We start from the raw sequence: 14949 nt of genomic DNA, 5'->3' as shown, positions 1-14949 counted from the left end.
ATCACCAGGCCTCTAGATCTGTCACTCTGTTTATTTCAACACTCTTACTGAAAGGCTGTTGTATGTTTCAAGGAAGGGCTTTTTATTTTAATTTTTTTTTAGTTAATAGCAAGAGCAAAACACAGTATGCGACTGGCCTCCAGGAGATGTTATTGTATCACTAGTTTTGGTTACTGTACCAACGTAGGAGGTCACTGAGGACCGATCAGGTTTTGTAACATTCTCTTCAGCAGGCGGACAAAGGTGCTTTTGAACTGACTTGAAGGTCCAACAGCCACAGTCAGGTTAAATTAGTTTTTACCAATAAGTGTTTTAAAGGTCAAATGGATTTTTCCACCACAGACCTGTCCTATGTTCACCTCATGTAACATGTTGCATGTGTGTTACTCTCTCACAGCACTAGATGGGGCTCTTTGCTCAGATATGTGAACTTGATACTTCTTGTGTCTGTGCTGATGTTGAGGCACATTTTTTTGTGATTACAGATTACAGTTGTAAGATTTAGTCCATATATCATTGTCCCAGTGAGTTTAAAATAACAGTTTGCCAACAACAACCTCTCTCTGCCTGACAATCTCAAGGTCAGATAAATACTGATAAAACCAGAAGAGTTGAAACTGGGACTCAGTTTTAATAAATACGTCAACTCAGGCTGACATGAGAAGCATTATTCTGTTGTCTTTGCTATCCTGATAATGTGTCATTGTTGCATGTTACTGTTTTTGTGGTTGTTTTCAATTAAAGTTACCAGGAGAATTCAAAAACTGCCAGAAAACCATTAACAAGTAACACAAATAGACATAAAACAGCCTGTTAAACTGCATTTAAAGAGCAGCAGCTGTTCAGTGTTTCCAGCACAGGAAGGATATCTGGAAACTGACATTTACCTAAAACAGGTCTGGAGTCACTTCCTCACATGATGTGTCTCTTCCAGATTTTATTCTTATTTACACATAAACACTTGAGGTGTGGATGTGTACATATGACAGATGCAGATAGACAGATATTCTACATGAATATACAGTATGTATATGTGCGATGGGATGTATGCCGTCTATAAAGCTGTTGGTGTGATTAGACTGTGGAGAGCCACAGACAGCAGAAGGGCCAGCAGGCTGAGAGACTGGGCAGCTGCAGCGTTGCCGGGGTCGGGGTAACCATGGCTCGTCCTGCAGGAGTTCTTCACTTCATCATACGGGATAGGCACATCATCTGGAACAGCGCCGTTCAGGCTGTCACGCACCTGAGAGACGCAGGATTAGACAAGAAAAGCAAAAACACAGATAGAGTCCAATTAGTGCTAAATCACCAGTCTAATTTAATTGCCCCTCATTAGAAAAAGTGCGCTTTGATTGCAGTGTTTTTTCTAACTCAATTTAAATGCAACCGTTTTGGACCTGTGCGCATATTTAATATGCATAATTGAAAGAATATTTTGTCTTCCATTTGAGCGTGAATGCATCTCTGTCCACTGAACACAGATATTTAGTCTTTACTGAATGATCGGCAATATATTCTTTTTGGCTTTACTTTATGTTGCTGCGCCCCCCGTCTACGAGACGTATAAGAGGAGCAATTTTTATTTTCATTTTTTTTGTTCAAGAACCAAATGTGACAATTCATACGTTACTGGACTTATTACTGGAGTTATTACTGAACAGCGATCAAGGACTTTTTGCCTACATCAAAATACAGAAATTAGCAGCGGTAGTCTTCACTTGGTGCAGATTGCAAAATTTGGCACACGCTTAAGCCTATTTGCCAGAGGGGCTGTACAAGACACTGGTTGTACTGGGCAGCTCCCAGGTGTGAATGTGTCTGTTTTGGTACCGAATGTGTATCAACACTCATTCTGCTAATTACATGCATAACAAATCAAATAAAAATCAACACATCCTCCAACCCTCTGGTCCCTTTAGCCAGAAATTTAGCCATGATTAGACTCATCACATGACTTGCGCTGTTTTCTGAGTCATTGGGGTCTAATGGTGCAGCAACATATGATTTACCAAGCAATACTTATGTCAATAACATGAACAAAAGACAAAAAGTTTTGCTGATATGCATGGTAAAACTAACCAGTCAGATTATTGAGTTTGATGTAACATTCTCTCCCATACAGAGGGAGAAAGAGACGGACCAGGGCTAGGGCTAGGGGTTGGGTGTGTGTGTGTGTGTGTGGGTGTGTGTGTGTGTGTGTGTGTGTGTGTGTGTGTGTGTGTGTGTGTGTGTGTGTGTGTGTGTGTGTGTGTGTGTGTGTGTGTGTGTGTGTGTGTGTGTGTGTGTGTGTGTGTGTGTGTGTGTGTGTGTGTCCCTCACCTTCTCCACCTCTCTAAGCACTCGGAGCAGGTTGTTTCCCAGAGCTGATTTGACCTCATCGTCAGTCCAGCCTCTCCTCAGAAGTTCAGCCACCAGGGCAGGCACCTTGGACACGTCCTCCAGACCCTCCGGTACTCTGACAGCACGACACACAGGGAACGCCGGGTCAAAGAATAGTGTGTTCATGTGTGTGTCTGTGTGTGTGTGTGTGCGCGTCCACGCCGTTTTTGGTGCGTGCAGGAATCACCTCCTTTATCCTTTCACCTACATGTAATAGTTTTAGCTTAACATTGTTGTTCATGTCTGTTAAAATATCTCTTTATTGAGAGATTTGTCTGGAAAGAATAGCTTTTTACTTCATTAGCACTCACACATAACTTTGCCAACAGTTTATGATTAGTTAAAACTGCATTTTTTTTTGTACTCACCTTGTCACCCCATCATAATCTCCACCAAAACCAATGATGTTGGCCCCAGCCACTTTCTTTATGTGGTCAAAGTGATCTAGAGGGAAAATAATTAACACGGGGAAACAGTGGGTTTGGAAAGAAAAAAAGCCAAAAAGGCCGTCAGTATGTTAATCACAGTAGTTGTCTTTGTGGAAGGTTAGAGGTCAAAGTAATAGTAATTTACCGGCAACATTGGAGAGGTTAGCCGTCTGGCTGCAGGTCACATAGTCATTGTAGAAGTTCACCATGACAATACCTTGCTTTTCACTCTGGGGGAGACAGAGATAGGATGTAATTTGACAGGCAAACTCTCTCTGACCAAGGAACTCTGATCTATAGCTATTAGGATGTGGGAGCAAGCTCTGTAATTCTGCTTTTGTCAGATATGAGACACTGAATAGTGACTGGAAGTGCAGTTCACAGACGGGAGATGGCGCGGCTTGGGCCAATAGATGAATTCAAACTCAGTGATGCAAGCGTATGGTATTGCCCTTTATCTCTCAGGATGCACCTTGGTTTTACTGAGCTGCTTTTTATCTCTTTATTGATATTTTACAGAGCTATGTAATAACACTATGTTGTTTTGTTTGCTATTTTATTGCCTTTAGTCGGGAACCTGTTATTGTGCCTCCACAGGTTATGTTGGACACATAATCCTTTCAATCCTTTGAAGGGCTAATTTCATGCAATAAAAATGAATGTGTTATATGAGATAATGTACTGGAAAGATTGACTCATTTTATTGTAGTCTTGTTATGACAAGGCATCTATTGTCAGCTTTCTCATTTTTCATTTCTAACCTCACCTCACTTCATTAATTTACACACACTTGGCTCCGCTCCTTACCCTTCACCCTTATCCTCCTCTCCTCTCCTCTCCTCTCCTCTTGTCTTTGGTATTTCCCAACTCACCACTCTCCTGAGGATTTCATCCGGCACATTCCTCTTGTGCGGACAGACAGAATAGGCGGAGGAGTGGCTGAAGATGACTGGGGCTGCGGACATGTCCAGCACCTGGTTCATCACTCTTACGGTCACATGAGCCAGGTCAATCAGCATCCCCAGACGGTTCATTTCCACAATCAGTTGCTGTTGTAGGCAAGCACTTTGACTGTTATAATGATCATTCTCAAACATGGATTAAACTGCTCCCCCTTTAATATTTTCTCTGATATTGAAAAGTGTGCATTCATCCAGTGTATTCTGTTAGTGTTGGCACTGTTATTTTAAAAGTCATTTTTCCATCCCTGCTTATACACTGACCTTTCCAAATGAAGACAGGCCATTGTGCTCAGATGGCTCTGATCCGGTGTCGACACGCCAGTTATCCGCCCTGACAGGACAGACCATTGTTGACAGTAAGTAAAACCACAGATTTATATAGTAGATATTTCTTAAATCTAGGTTCCATGTAACCAGCTGTCACATGACCTGGAAACACACTAAACTTCCCATCTGTTCATTTTTGAGTTTATTCCCCAAAACATTTGATGATTCCAAGGCCTGCAAAGTGTAATTACTTCAAACATACAGTATTTACATATAAGCATACATACCAAACAAGCAAACAAATAAATAGGTAGGTAAGTAAACATATAAATACATTTTGAAGGTGTAGATGGCAGCTTTTTTCCAATACCTTGAATAAGGTTTCTTAGGGACACAGATGACCGTTGATTGCAAAATTACCTTTTCTGAAGAATCAGCAATATGAGCTGTGGTTAGGTGAATCATTTACTATACCAAACCACCTCATATTTACTTCCAGAGAACCTGATCCGTCTCACACTGCCGCCTGGAGAGGATGGCAGGCCAGCAGGAATCCACCGGACTCTCCACAATACAACTCTAACAGGTTTAGTGTGACTATGAATCAGCAGGAAATACCCCACACAGATATGGCTGGGCTGCTTTATTAACTTTTCTACAGCATCCTACATCTGCTGTAAGGAGCTGCACAAACCATTTGAGTGCGTGCACGTGTGTGTGTGTGTGTGTGTGTGTGTGTGTGTGAGACCTACCAGGGTGTGTTGCAGGAGTGTGTGAGGGTGAGGTAGCGGACCCCTAGGTGGTACATGGTGCGCAGGGTGCCCAGACTGCTATCAAGGGAGTGACCCCCCTCCACCCCAATCAGACTAGCTGTCTTGTTCTGCTGGAAGGCCTCCATGATGTCTGTGTAGTGCAGAGAGACGAGAAATTAAAGTGATGCTTCCAACCATAAATCAAAGGTGAAGAGGTGACATTGTGTTTTAAAAGGATGATTCCAGCATGACTGGAGTTTTTACTCATATACTGAATTCCCTTACTGCTTTACATCGCTGTCGACAGCTTTCCATTGTTTTTAGAGATATTTGCTATTTTTCCTTCCGTCTTAGTTGTTTTTCAAAGTAAATTTTCAAACAAACACTGTCTAAATATTAGTTAGTTAAAGTTACTCCCAGTAAAGAAGATTGAAGATGGTTGAAAAGCTTGGTTGAAAGTTTTATTTTGGCAAGGGAATCGAACACGTAGTGAACCGGAAACTTTAGCCTTGCTTTACAGTGACCTTTCGAAATGTAAAAGTTTACATCCTGATATTAGCATTCTGATGCAAAAAACGTGATTGCTGCAAGACTGATATGCTTCTCATTCACAGTGATGGGTTGGCTTTATCGGGCAAATTAAAAGTCTCAGGAGTTTCTATGCCGTTTGAAATTGAATGGGAGTGAATGAACCCAAGAGATATGGCAAAACTGATTAAGAAAATATCTTCGATCATGGTGCATGCATGTGAAAACAGTCAGAATTAGCATGAAAGGGATGGAAAGCGTAAAAAATTAACAAAAAACTCACGCTGGAATTGCCCTTTAAAATATCTGTGAGAATGTTAGTAGTGTATAACTAAAATATCACCTTGGCTGCTGGTGGCAAACATGAATGTCTCTGGGTATTTCTGACACATCCTGTGGACCACGTCTATCTGCTCCAGCGTCTGTCTGACGGCGTCTTTATACTGAGTGTCACACGGAACATAGGCGGACCAGAACTAAAAGAGGAACGAAGGCAATGTTTGGAGAAATACATTCAGGAGTGAAAAAGGAAAAATTTACTGAGCTCGTACATTTTATTTTTCAGCACCACCTTCTTTCGCATTCACACAGATCCACACCTTCACACCTTGGAGCTCCATGATTTATGCTAAATCATCTCTTGGGCAGGTTATGCATATTCTAAATTCCGCTAATATAATTATTTGGAGTGATCACCTCTATCCCAAGATGCACTTCTTTCCTGATCAGCACAGTGTATTTCAGAATGAGAATGAGAATGCCCCAAGTCTGCAAGGCCCCACTGGTTACCAAGCGGTTTAAAAAAAAATCATGATACTGTGTTCTCAGTAATTGAATGTGATCCGATCAATACATTTCATGGAAGATTATCGTTCATGGAAGATTCTGAAATGGCCTCTGAGACAGTGCTTTACACAGCAATTATGAAGATAAGATGCAGAGGCAGAGGATAATAACGAATCCCTTGGCCTCTAAGAATGGGCCGACATTATGCCAGAAAACATTCACTTCACATTATCAGAGCAGCAGTATCACTGAGCACAGTCTTTACATCGGTGTTTCCTTCCATTTCCCCATGCCTTGTAAACGCCATGCATGTACAGTATGTACCTGTGCTCCCAGCCGCCCCTCCTTGATCTTAGGGATGTTGGTGTGGGTTGTGGGGAGTGTGTTGAGATCCACTTTGTTGAGCTGGTTGTTGAATTGCTTTCTCAATTGCCATGGCAGGTCATTATGGCTGGAAGATGAGCGGGCAAAGGGCACACAGAGACAGTGAGATGTGGAGATAATGTTCTCATCATAAACAAAGTTGATTTGCTTGTTTATCCAGATCAGCACTAGGAACTGTGTGCTTTTATTACACAGAATATAAATGTTTACTGCTCATAAAGCAGGCAGGGCAGCTCATGTAATCGCAACCGCTGTGTAGGGAACATCTCACTATGCAAAAGCAGTTCCCCCACAGAAGTAATGCATTAACCCCGACACATCACTGTGTTCACTGTGGCAAATTAGTTAGACTAACACATTGTTTGGCTCTTGCGGTCAGTGAGGAACAGTCACTTACCCGTCGATGAGTGGCGTCTCAGACATGAGCCTCAGCGCTCTGGCCATGTGTGTGTCTTGAGCCGAGATGAGTGTGAGGACACAGGACATGACCCACAGCGCCCCACACACACATGTGTTAACCTTGGACTGCATTTCTTACACACACTCACACACAGTTAGACACTCTCCCCCTCTCTCTCTTTGTCTCTCTCCTTACCTTTCCTCCCCTTTAGCCCAACTACCTGACCTTTCTTTACCCTCTAAAGGATCCTAATTCTATCAGCCGCTGCTCTGCCAGCTCCTCCAAGTTCTCTCTGATCTTTCTGACTTGTCTCCTGCCAGTCTTTAAGTCTTTAGTTTGTCTCTCTGCAGATTCCTCTCAGTCCATTGGATTCTCATTCCAGATTTGTCTGTGTTGGGTTCTTCTTTTGAATCTTGACTATCTTTGCTGGTCGCTCCTCCTCTAGTGTTGGGTATGCTTATCTTTATAGCTTAGTCATAAAATGTTGTACAGTAGCTTAAACATTCTCACCACCTCTATGATTGTTAGCCAGCACATGTTGGTTAATGTATAATGCGCCATATGACTGATTTGCTAAAGTCCTGATTAGACAAGAATGCCACTGATTTCACAATTTCACATATGTTATTCCTGTGGCCTTGGAAACTTCAGTTAATATTTGTAAACAAGATCCTTTTCCATAGCTAGAAACCAGAGCGCCAACACAGCAGTCTGGAGCTTCTCCATTGAAAGGGAGACTGTCTTTTGGGTTTGCATAATATTTGTTTGAGCTTTACCATCCAAATAAGCTTCATCTTATTGTAGTCATAGTAATTCTTAACTTTTTTAGTCATTACATTTGCATAACAACACATATTAAAGAGTAGAATATGCTCTCCTTTCTTTATTTCTGGTCATAAGAACCAGAGATGAATGCTGATTAATACAATATGAGCTGTTTTGGGGCACAGGCAAAGCATATTATTGATATGTTGATATATTGAGACATTATTAATATATTGGAATTTCATGATATCCCCCTTGAAGACTAGGATTAATAAGGGACAATATTGTTCATTATAAATAAGGCTGAGGAGATAAATGATAAATAAAGCCAAACTTGTGCACTTCAGACTCTACATGAAGAGACTACATTTTTTATTTATTGACTCTTTATTTAGCCAGGCTGGTCACTTAAGCCCAATTTCTTATTTACAAGGGTGGCTTGGTGGTAGACTAGCTAGCCGTCAGTAATGAAAAGGTCATCATCTGCTCAGAGTCTGCGACCAGAAGGAGCCGATGTCCATCTACTCAACTCCATATGTTCAATGAAACATATGGAAAACATATCAAGAACATCAACGTTTCATGTGTTACAGTTTTCTTTAACATCCAAATTCTAATCAAAAATATATTAGCACCTCCAATCACAAGACAAATTGTGTTTTATGTCAAGTTAAGAGTCTATGCTCACTGCTTTCTCTGGCACACAGAACAGGACAGATGTTTCAGGTCATGATATTGTGGAACATTTTAACTGTACAGTCAGTAATCTCACTGATAACATGACTCCTCTAAAAGTGAAAACGCTCCCTGGCAAGCAGAACGCACCCTGGAGGAGGGAATGATTTAAAAGTGTTCCCTGATATGGCAGCATCAGTGTAAGATATATTGTAGAATGACGGCCGCCCTTTGTTTTTTGTAAATATCTGACAAGTGTCTCTTATGAAAGCACCGATTCATTCCTCGTGTTATAACTGCACCGTCTTATCTCCAAGGTTGCTTCTCCCGTTAGGTGATAAAGACGACAGCCCTCCGTCAATGACAGCTACTTCACTTAGTGAAATTGCTAAATGAATAACATTTATGAAGTTAGTGATGCAATAGAGCACATATCATAAGCCCTCTGCATTTGATACTTGTTATCATGTTATCATTGTTATCAAGTCAGTGAATCTAGGTGTTGGTTATTGTTGACTAGATGGTTTGCAGTCACAGTAAATCAATGAGAAGATTATATACATCTGTCTGGGGTGTTGCATGAAGAAGAGCTAAAAAAGTAAAACACTGTTTTGAAATCAGGTCTGTTTCCATGACAGCATTATTACTAATACCAGACCAACACCCATATGAAATAGACATTATCTTGAACAGCAGTGTTTTGTTTCCCATATAATCAATGTGGAATAGGAACAGATGCTAGACTGCTGACGCCCATGCAGGCGCCCTGTGAATCCTCAGCAGCACAAACAATCATGTGTGATCACTCGTGTCAATTTGGAGTCCATGCGTATTCAGCTGAATGTTCTTGAATGAGCCATTAAGGAATTAAGGAATGAACCAGTCTCCTCTCATCTCCCCTCCCTTCTCACTCACACCAATTGTGTGCAGATGTGTGGCTTCATCCTGCCATGAAAAGTAAATGCTTCAAATTCTTCAAACTATATGGCAAATGTGTCCCAGATAATGGTAATAGCTGTTTGGACAACAACCATCTTGGACAGAAAAGACTATAATTGGGCTAATTATAGGCATTTATGACTAGATGAATAATGGTTTCTGTGAGCACAGTAATCACAATATAAAACCTACCAGTAAATTCACGAGCTTCATTTGGAGTGCTGTCCCGCTGTTGACATCCACTCTTTTGAATAACAGCAGTGAGGGTTTTCTACTTCATGCCATTGATCAATTGGGTAATTAAAAGGGTTCCTGTTTACCCGATTAAAGGCAGACAGGACAAAGACGGGGTGTCTTGGTAAGTGGATGCACTGTCAGGGGGAAAATGTCCAGGGACTGTTTGTAATGATATGTTGTTATAGTCTATTCCTCACTTTCCTGGGTATCTTCTTAGAACTGGCTGGAAAAACAGAGAGAATAGGCTACTGAAGGAGTGTGCAGAGCTAAGGGGTAGTGTGAGTGTGTGTGTGTGTGTATGTGTGTGTGTGTGTGTGTGTGTGTGAGAGAGAGAGAGAAAAGGTGAAATGACAGAATAGATCCTCCCAGTTGGAGATAAAACATGACATGGCCTTGTTCACATCACCCCGATAACTGGATGATAACGCCTCCTCCTGTGAGGTCTCTTCTGACAAAAAACGCCTCAACTGTTACAGGAACTTCACTGAAGGAAGCAAACAAACGGAAACATTCAAGATTCAAACCAGTTAAAACTTATCATGCCTTTTGTTTCTTTAAAACAAAAATGGAATTAATGGGGTTTGTTTTTTAACATAATGTCGAGTCAGTGTGAGTGTTGGGTGGAAGAATTCAAGTGTAAAACGTCCCAATGTTGGTATATAATAATAATATAATAGCTCAAAAGGATGGATAGGTATTTCCTACCTTATAGTGACACTGCCTAAATTAGTATCATATTTTAAAACACTTTCTAAAACTCACTTTTATAGACGTATGTATGAATCTTCTATTGTTATTGACTTGCCCTTGGTATGCTTTTACTTTTATGCTTCCTGCTTTGCTCGCATTACATTTGCTTTTACTGTTAATTTAATCTTTTGTTTTTAATTCTACTCACGGTTAGGGTTATTTCCTGCTTGCACTTCTCATACTTGTCAACACTTCCTCTGATGATTGCCTTCTTCACAGCAGATGTCAATGTATTTACAGGTCAAGCCAGCCAGAAATAACCAGAAAAATGTTGTAAATGACACTATTTTTGCCTTACAAATATATACATAATATATTAAACACTTTGGGTATACAGGCTAGAGGATTGGAGCTGTAGTCTGGTATAAGTTTTGTGATTGAGTCTTGGTTTGTGTATTGTTAGCAGCCCTATATACTACATATAGTACTTCAATTTACTAGAGATTCCTCCTTATATTCATTATGCTGTTTGTGGCACTTTACTCCTCAATAAGGGTTTTAATTTGTTCTGTGTTTTTTTATTCTAGTTGTCTTGACACCAGCATTTTCCAACTGCAGACACATTGTCGTATGTGCGCCTGTTCCTCAACCACTTCCTCACTGCTTTCCTGTGTGACCAATATCACGCAGCTGTAAACAGTCACATCAACGTCATATGTGGGTCCACCCACAGTTACCGACAGCTGATATATTTACATTTCCTCTTTTTACTCTATTAGCCAGTCTGGTCCTCAATAGGTTCCTCAGCGAAGGACAGATGTACAGGCAGACAGGATAGGCTGCAGGGACAGTTAAAGGACGGGACAGAGAGGGACAAGCAGAGCTACAGAGAGGTAGGGGAAAATTAGATAGGCAAGGCGGGCAAACAGAGAGACACAGGCAGGTATTCAAACAAGCGACAAACAGAGGCGGACTGAGGACTGATATGGCCAGGCTGGATGTCACAGAAACCTTCCATGGTATTACTTTCCCGGGACACCTGCATACCCAGGATTCCTTGCAGTATGCTCTCAGATTCCCGTTCCAGGACACAGACATCCTCATTGCTACGTATCCCAAGTCAGGTAAGAGGAGAAGATCACCTGGACAATATACACATCATGAACAAAAATAATTTTAATTGTGGAAAGCATAGATTTACATGATTATATTGATTTTTGTTGAAGTTCTACACTTTATTGCCATCTCAACGTGGCAAATCCCAATCAACTAAACTGAGATGGCAATAAAGTATTGGACTTGAACAAAAATCAATTTAATCATGTAATACTATGACTGGCATTTAGATGATGACTTATTATTCTGCCATGACTTGGCTTTCGATTGCTGGTTAATTACCTTAGGGATTGTGTATTGGTTTTATTGATGAATTTCTGCAAAGCCTTTTCCCAGATATCTCTCCCTCTGAGCACAAAGTCTATGCTTTAGCTCTCATATAGTCCAGGATTGTTTTGGTTATGTATAGTCTAGTTTTAGACCAAGCAGTAAATACATTATTACACATTTACACAATGCATAAGCACCTGTAAATATCACAAATATGCACCAGAGAAGTCCATATGTACAAGATGATGCTTTATCTTGTAGTCTAAGATGTAGATGTCTACTAAACTTCCACATTTAAACCCTATGTAGCTAATTTTTGCGTAAATGTCTATAATCATTTTGGCTGTTTGACTGTCGTTCTTTCTCAACAGGGACGACATGGATGCAGGAAATAGTGACTCTCATATGCAGCAAAGGGGACCCCCAGTTGTCCCAGACTGTTCCAAACTGGACTCGGGCCCCCTGGCTGGAGCAGTACTACAGTGCAGCGGTGCTGGAGGCCTCGTCCCGGGGCCCTCGAGTCATCACCACACACCTGCCTCAGCACCTGCTGGGCCCCGCCCTTCAGGGCTCCAAAGCAAAGGTCAGACTATGTGTTTGTTGGTCTGTTTTGGAGCAGAGCGCAGTTCTGAGCACATGACAGACATTTTGACAGCGTTGCTCCCTGTCGTCCAACAGGTGATCTACGTGAGCAGAAACCCTAAAGATGTGATTGTGTCCTATTATCACTTCCACAAGATGGCCAAGTTCCTTCCAGAGCCCGGCTCCTTCCAAGACTTTCTTAATCGGTTCCTGGAGGGAACATGTGAGTTGACAAAGTCATCAAAATCTTGTGAGGGGGGATATGTTGACCTCAGCTCCGCAGCCAGAAAATATAGTTCATTTTTTGTGGTGAGATATAAAATGTTACGTTCATTTGTTGCAGCGCAATATGGCTCCTGGTTTGACCATGTTAAAGACTGGACCAGTCAGACAGCGACCATGAACAATCTGCTCCACATCACCTATGAAGAAATGTCGCTGGTAAAGGAGAATTAATCTAGCGTTATCACACTCTAAATGACCATATCTTATGTATTTTTTTTTATACAGACATGCAGACATAGAACGTTTCGCAGGATATACAATGACCTTGTTCCCCAAATTTGTGTTGCTGAGCCACGTCCATTTAAAGCGCTAACATGTGTAGGCGAGGTTGTCAGACAAAGCAGAAGTTCAAGGTGTGAAAATTTAATTGCTAACTCTACAGTCACTTCTTGAATCAAAGAGACTGGAGAGGTCAACCAATCAATATTGCTCGCAGCTAGGGTTAAAAAAAGACTGACAAAACATTACAGAGGACATCACAAGTACAGTTACACATTAAAATACAAGGTGCAAAATCTAAGATCGCATCAGAGAGGGAGGTTACAGTTGGATATGAAGTATTATTAAATCTATACACAGTGCTGAAGTACAAATGAAGTGCTGAAAAATAATTTTGTTTATAGCAATCCAGCTATATGCTTTAATATGGCTTTTCCATACGAGAGCAACTGAAGAATAGATTAATCCTCTATTTAAAACACAGGCACCCTTCTGCAGAACTGCATCTGCCTTTCTGAGAACCTGCATTTTGAATATGTTTGAATATTATGATTGCTCTCCTCCTGCCATCAGGACCTTGGTAGTGCCATAGAGAGGGTAAGCACTTTCCTGCAGTGCCCCCTGCTGGAGGAGGAGGTCGGCAACTGTCTGAAACACTGCAGCTTCAGCAACATGAGGGACAACAGGATGGTCAACTACACTCTCATCCCCGAGGAGATTATGGACCACAACAGGGGCTCCTTCATGAGGAAAGGTGAGGCTCTGTTCTTTTCAGATAAACTGTTCTTCTCTGTTGTGTTCTATTCAACTCCATTCTATTTCTCACAATCAGACCATTGTTATTTAAACAAATATCATCTTATATTTATTGCTTCGCTCCCTGTCCTCTCCCTGTTGCCTGCCTTCCCTACAGGTAAGATCGGTGACTGGAAAAACATGTTCACAGATGAGCAGAATCATTTTTTTGAAAGCGTCTTCAGGTCCAGGATGCAGGACTGTTCCTTAAAGTTTGTGTGGGAGAGGCAGGATGAGGAGGAGTTATGTGCCATAGAGGGAATCCCACTGAAGACCGCAGAAGCACCTGTTATCCAGTCAGCCTGAAAAGCATTGTGAAATAAGAAACTGTATCGGCTTACAGCCTGTGGGACGGATCGTTATCTGATGGTTCTCGACTGGTATCAGCTGTCTGAATCCAACCGGCACAAATTCAGCCTCGAATTACAATGAGGTGAAACTGAGGTGAAAAGCTACAGGGAGAGCTTAAAGAGTGAATGTTCTCAATATGTATTGCACTATATCATAACCAGTGCTTGGTACGCATATGAATGTCTTTATTTTTATTCAGCAATTGCATTACTTGGACTGTGGCATTATTATATTTCCTTCATTTTTGTGTGTCAGTGCATTTGTGACCTGTGTGATGTTCCATCCATGAATAAATCTTTATTAAATCTCTATTAAACTGAATCCTTGCATGGTTAGTCATGAATAGCCCAAATCAGTTCCGTCTCCTTTGCACCGCCACACACTCGCCTCATTAGAAAGCCAACGATACAGGCAATGGACAAGTGGCACTTGAGGTTGTCAATGTACAGTATGTGCAGACAGACTGACAATTACATGAGCGGCACAACAAATAGCAGAGGGGAAAGGACAGGTCAAAGGCTCCCCGTCCAGAGGGCTGCGTCGTCCTCCTGTGTCCTTTCACTTCACACGCCCAAAAAGAGGTGTTGTTCTCCCTCCAGTTTCCACGCACTGGACTGACTTGATCTAATCCTATCAAGCCTGTGTAACAGTGAACATACGGTACATAGTGTGCAGAACACACTGTGCTGTTTGACTGCTAGGAAAAACTCTGATAACTGTTTGGAAAGGCACCGGTCTGACGAAGGTTGACGTGGGCGTTAATGCACAGTAGCTTATATTTGTATGGTTTTATTAGTTGTATCCCACTACAAAGTCAGTTTGTACAAGTCTTCAGATTGTGGATGGTGACTCAGTCCTCAGAGGATAAGAACGGTTAGATCTCTCTACCAAAAACTAATTTGACAGAAATCATTTGTATGCAAGGCTGATAGCTAGGTGAGGAATATAGAGCAGACTGGAAATTCACCATACACCGCATAATATAATTGTCATTACAGGAAAATGTTTTATATGGTGTGGCAATTATTAAGCTGAAGCCCTCAGGATCCGCAATTCCCAGCTCCAATTCAGTCCTTTTTGCATTGCCATCCAAATTCAATCAGGACTTAAAATTACTCTAGAAGATTTAAAGGGAAATT

The 14949-nt window shown here is 41.4% G+C and overlaps 2 protein-coding genes across 2 annotated transcripts; one reads left to right on the top strand and one right to left on the bottom strand.

Moving 5' to 3' along the window:
* Positions 1-901: 901 nt before the first annotated feature.
* dpep1 (dipeptidase 1) lies at positions 902-7075 on the bottom strand. The gene is made up of 10 exons (XM_071528804.1): positions 6884-7075; positions 6427-6553; positions 5660-5792; positions 4789-4939; positions 4031-4100; positions 3680-3856; positions 2953-3037; positions 2748-2823; positions 2320-2455; positions 902-1243 (listed from the first exon to the last, which is right to left on the bottom strand). The coding sequence occupies exons 1-10, from the start codon at positions 7015-7017 to the stop codon at positions 1055-1057; spliced, it is 1278 nt and encodes a 425-aa protein (XP_071384905.1). The 5' UTR covers positions 7018-7075; the 3' UTR covers positions 902-1054.
* A 3910-nt stretch (positions 7076-10985) lies between these two features.
* On the top strand, positions 10986-14114 carry sult5a1 (sulfotransferase family 5A, member 1). The gene is made up of 6 exons (XM_071528800.1): positions 10986-11316; positions 11950-12161; positions 12257-12383; positions 12504-12601; positions 13238-13418; positions 13578-14114. The coding sequence occupies exons 1-6, from the start codon at positions 11178-11180 to the stop codon at positions 13763-13765; spliced, it is 945 nt and encodes a 314-aa protein (XP_071384901.1). The 5' UTR covers positions 10986-11177; the 3' UTR covers positions 13766-14114.
* Positions 14115-14949: the final 835 nt, after the last annotated feature.

Source organism: Centroberyx affinis, unplaced genomic scaffold (genome assembly GCF_046629955.1).
Source record: "Centroberyx affinis isolate AG114_WGS23_722 - 3 ecotype Tasmania unplaced genomic scaffold, CSIRO-AGI_Caff_v1 ptg001726l_1, whole genome shotgun sequence".
NCBI lineage: Eukaryota > Metazoa > Chordata > Actinopteri > Beryciformes > Berycidae > Centroberyx > Centroberyx affinis.
The sequence above is the reverse complement of the archived record's forward strand: the minus strand, read 5'-3'. Positions and strand labels throughout refer to the sequence as shown.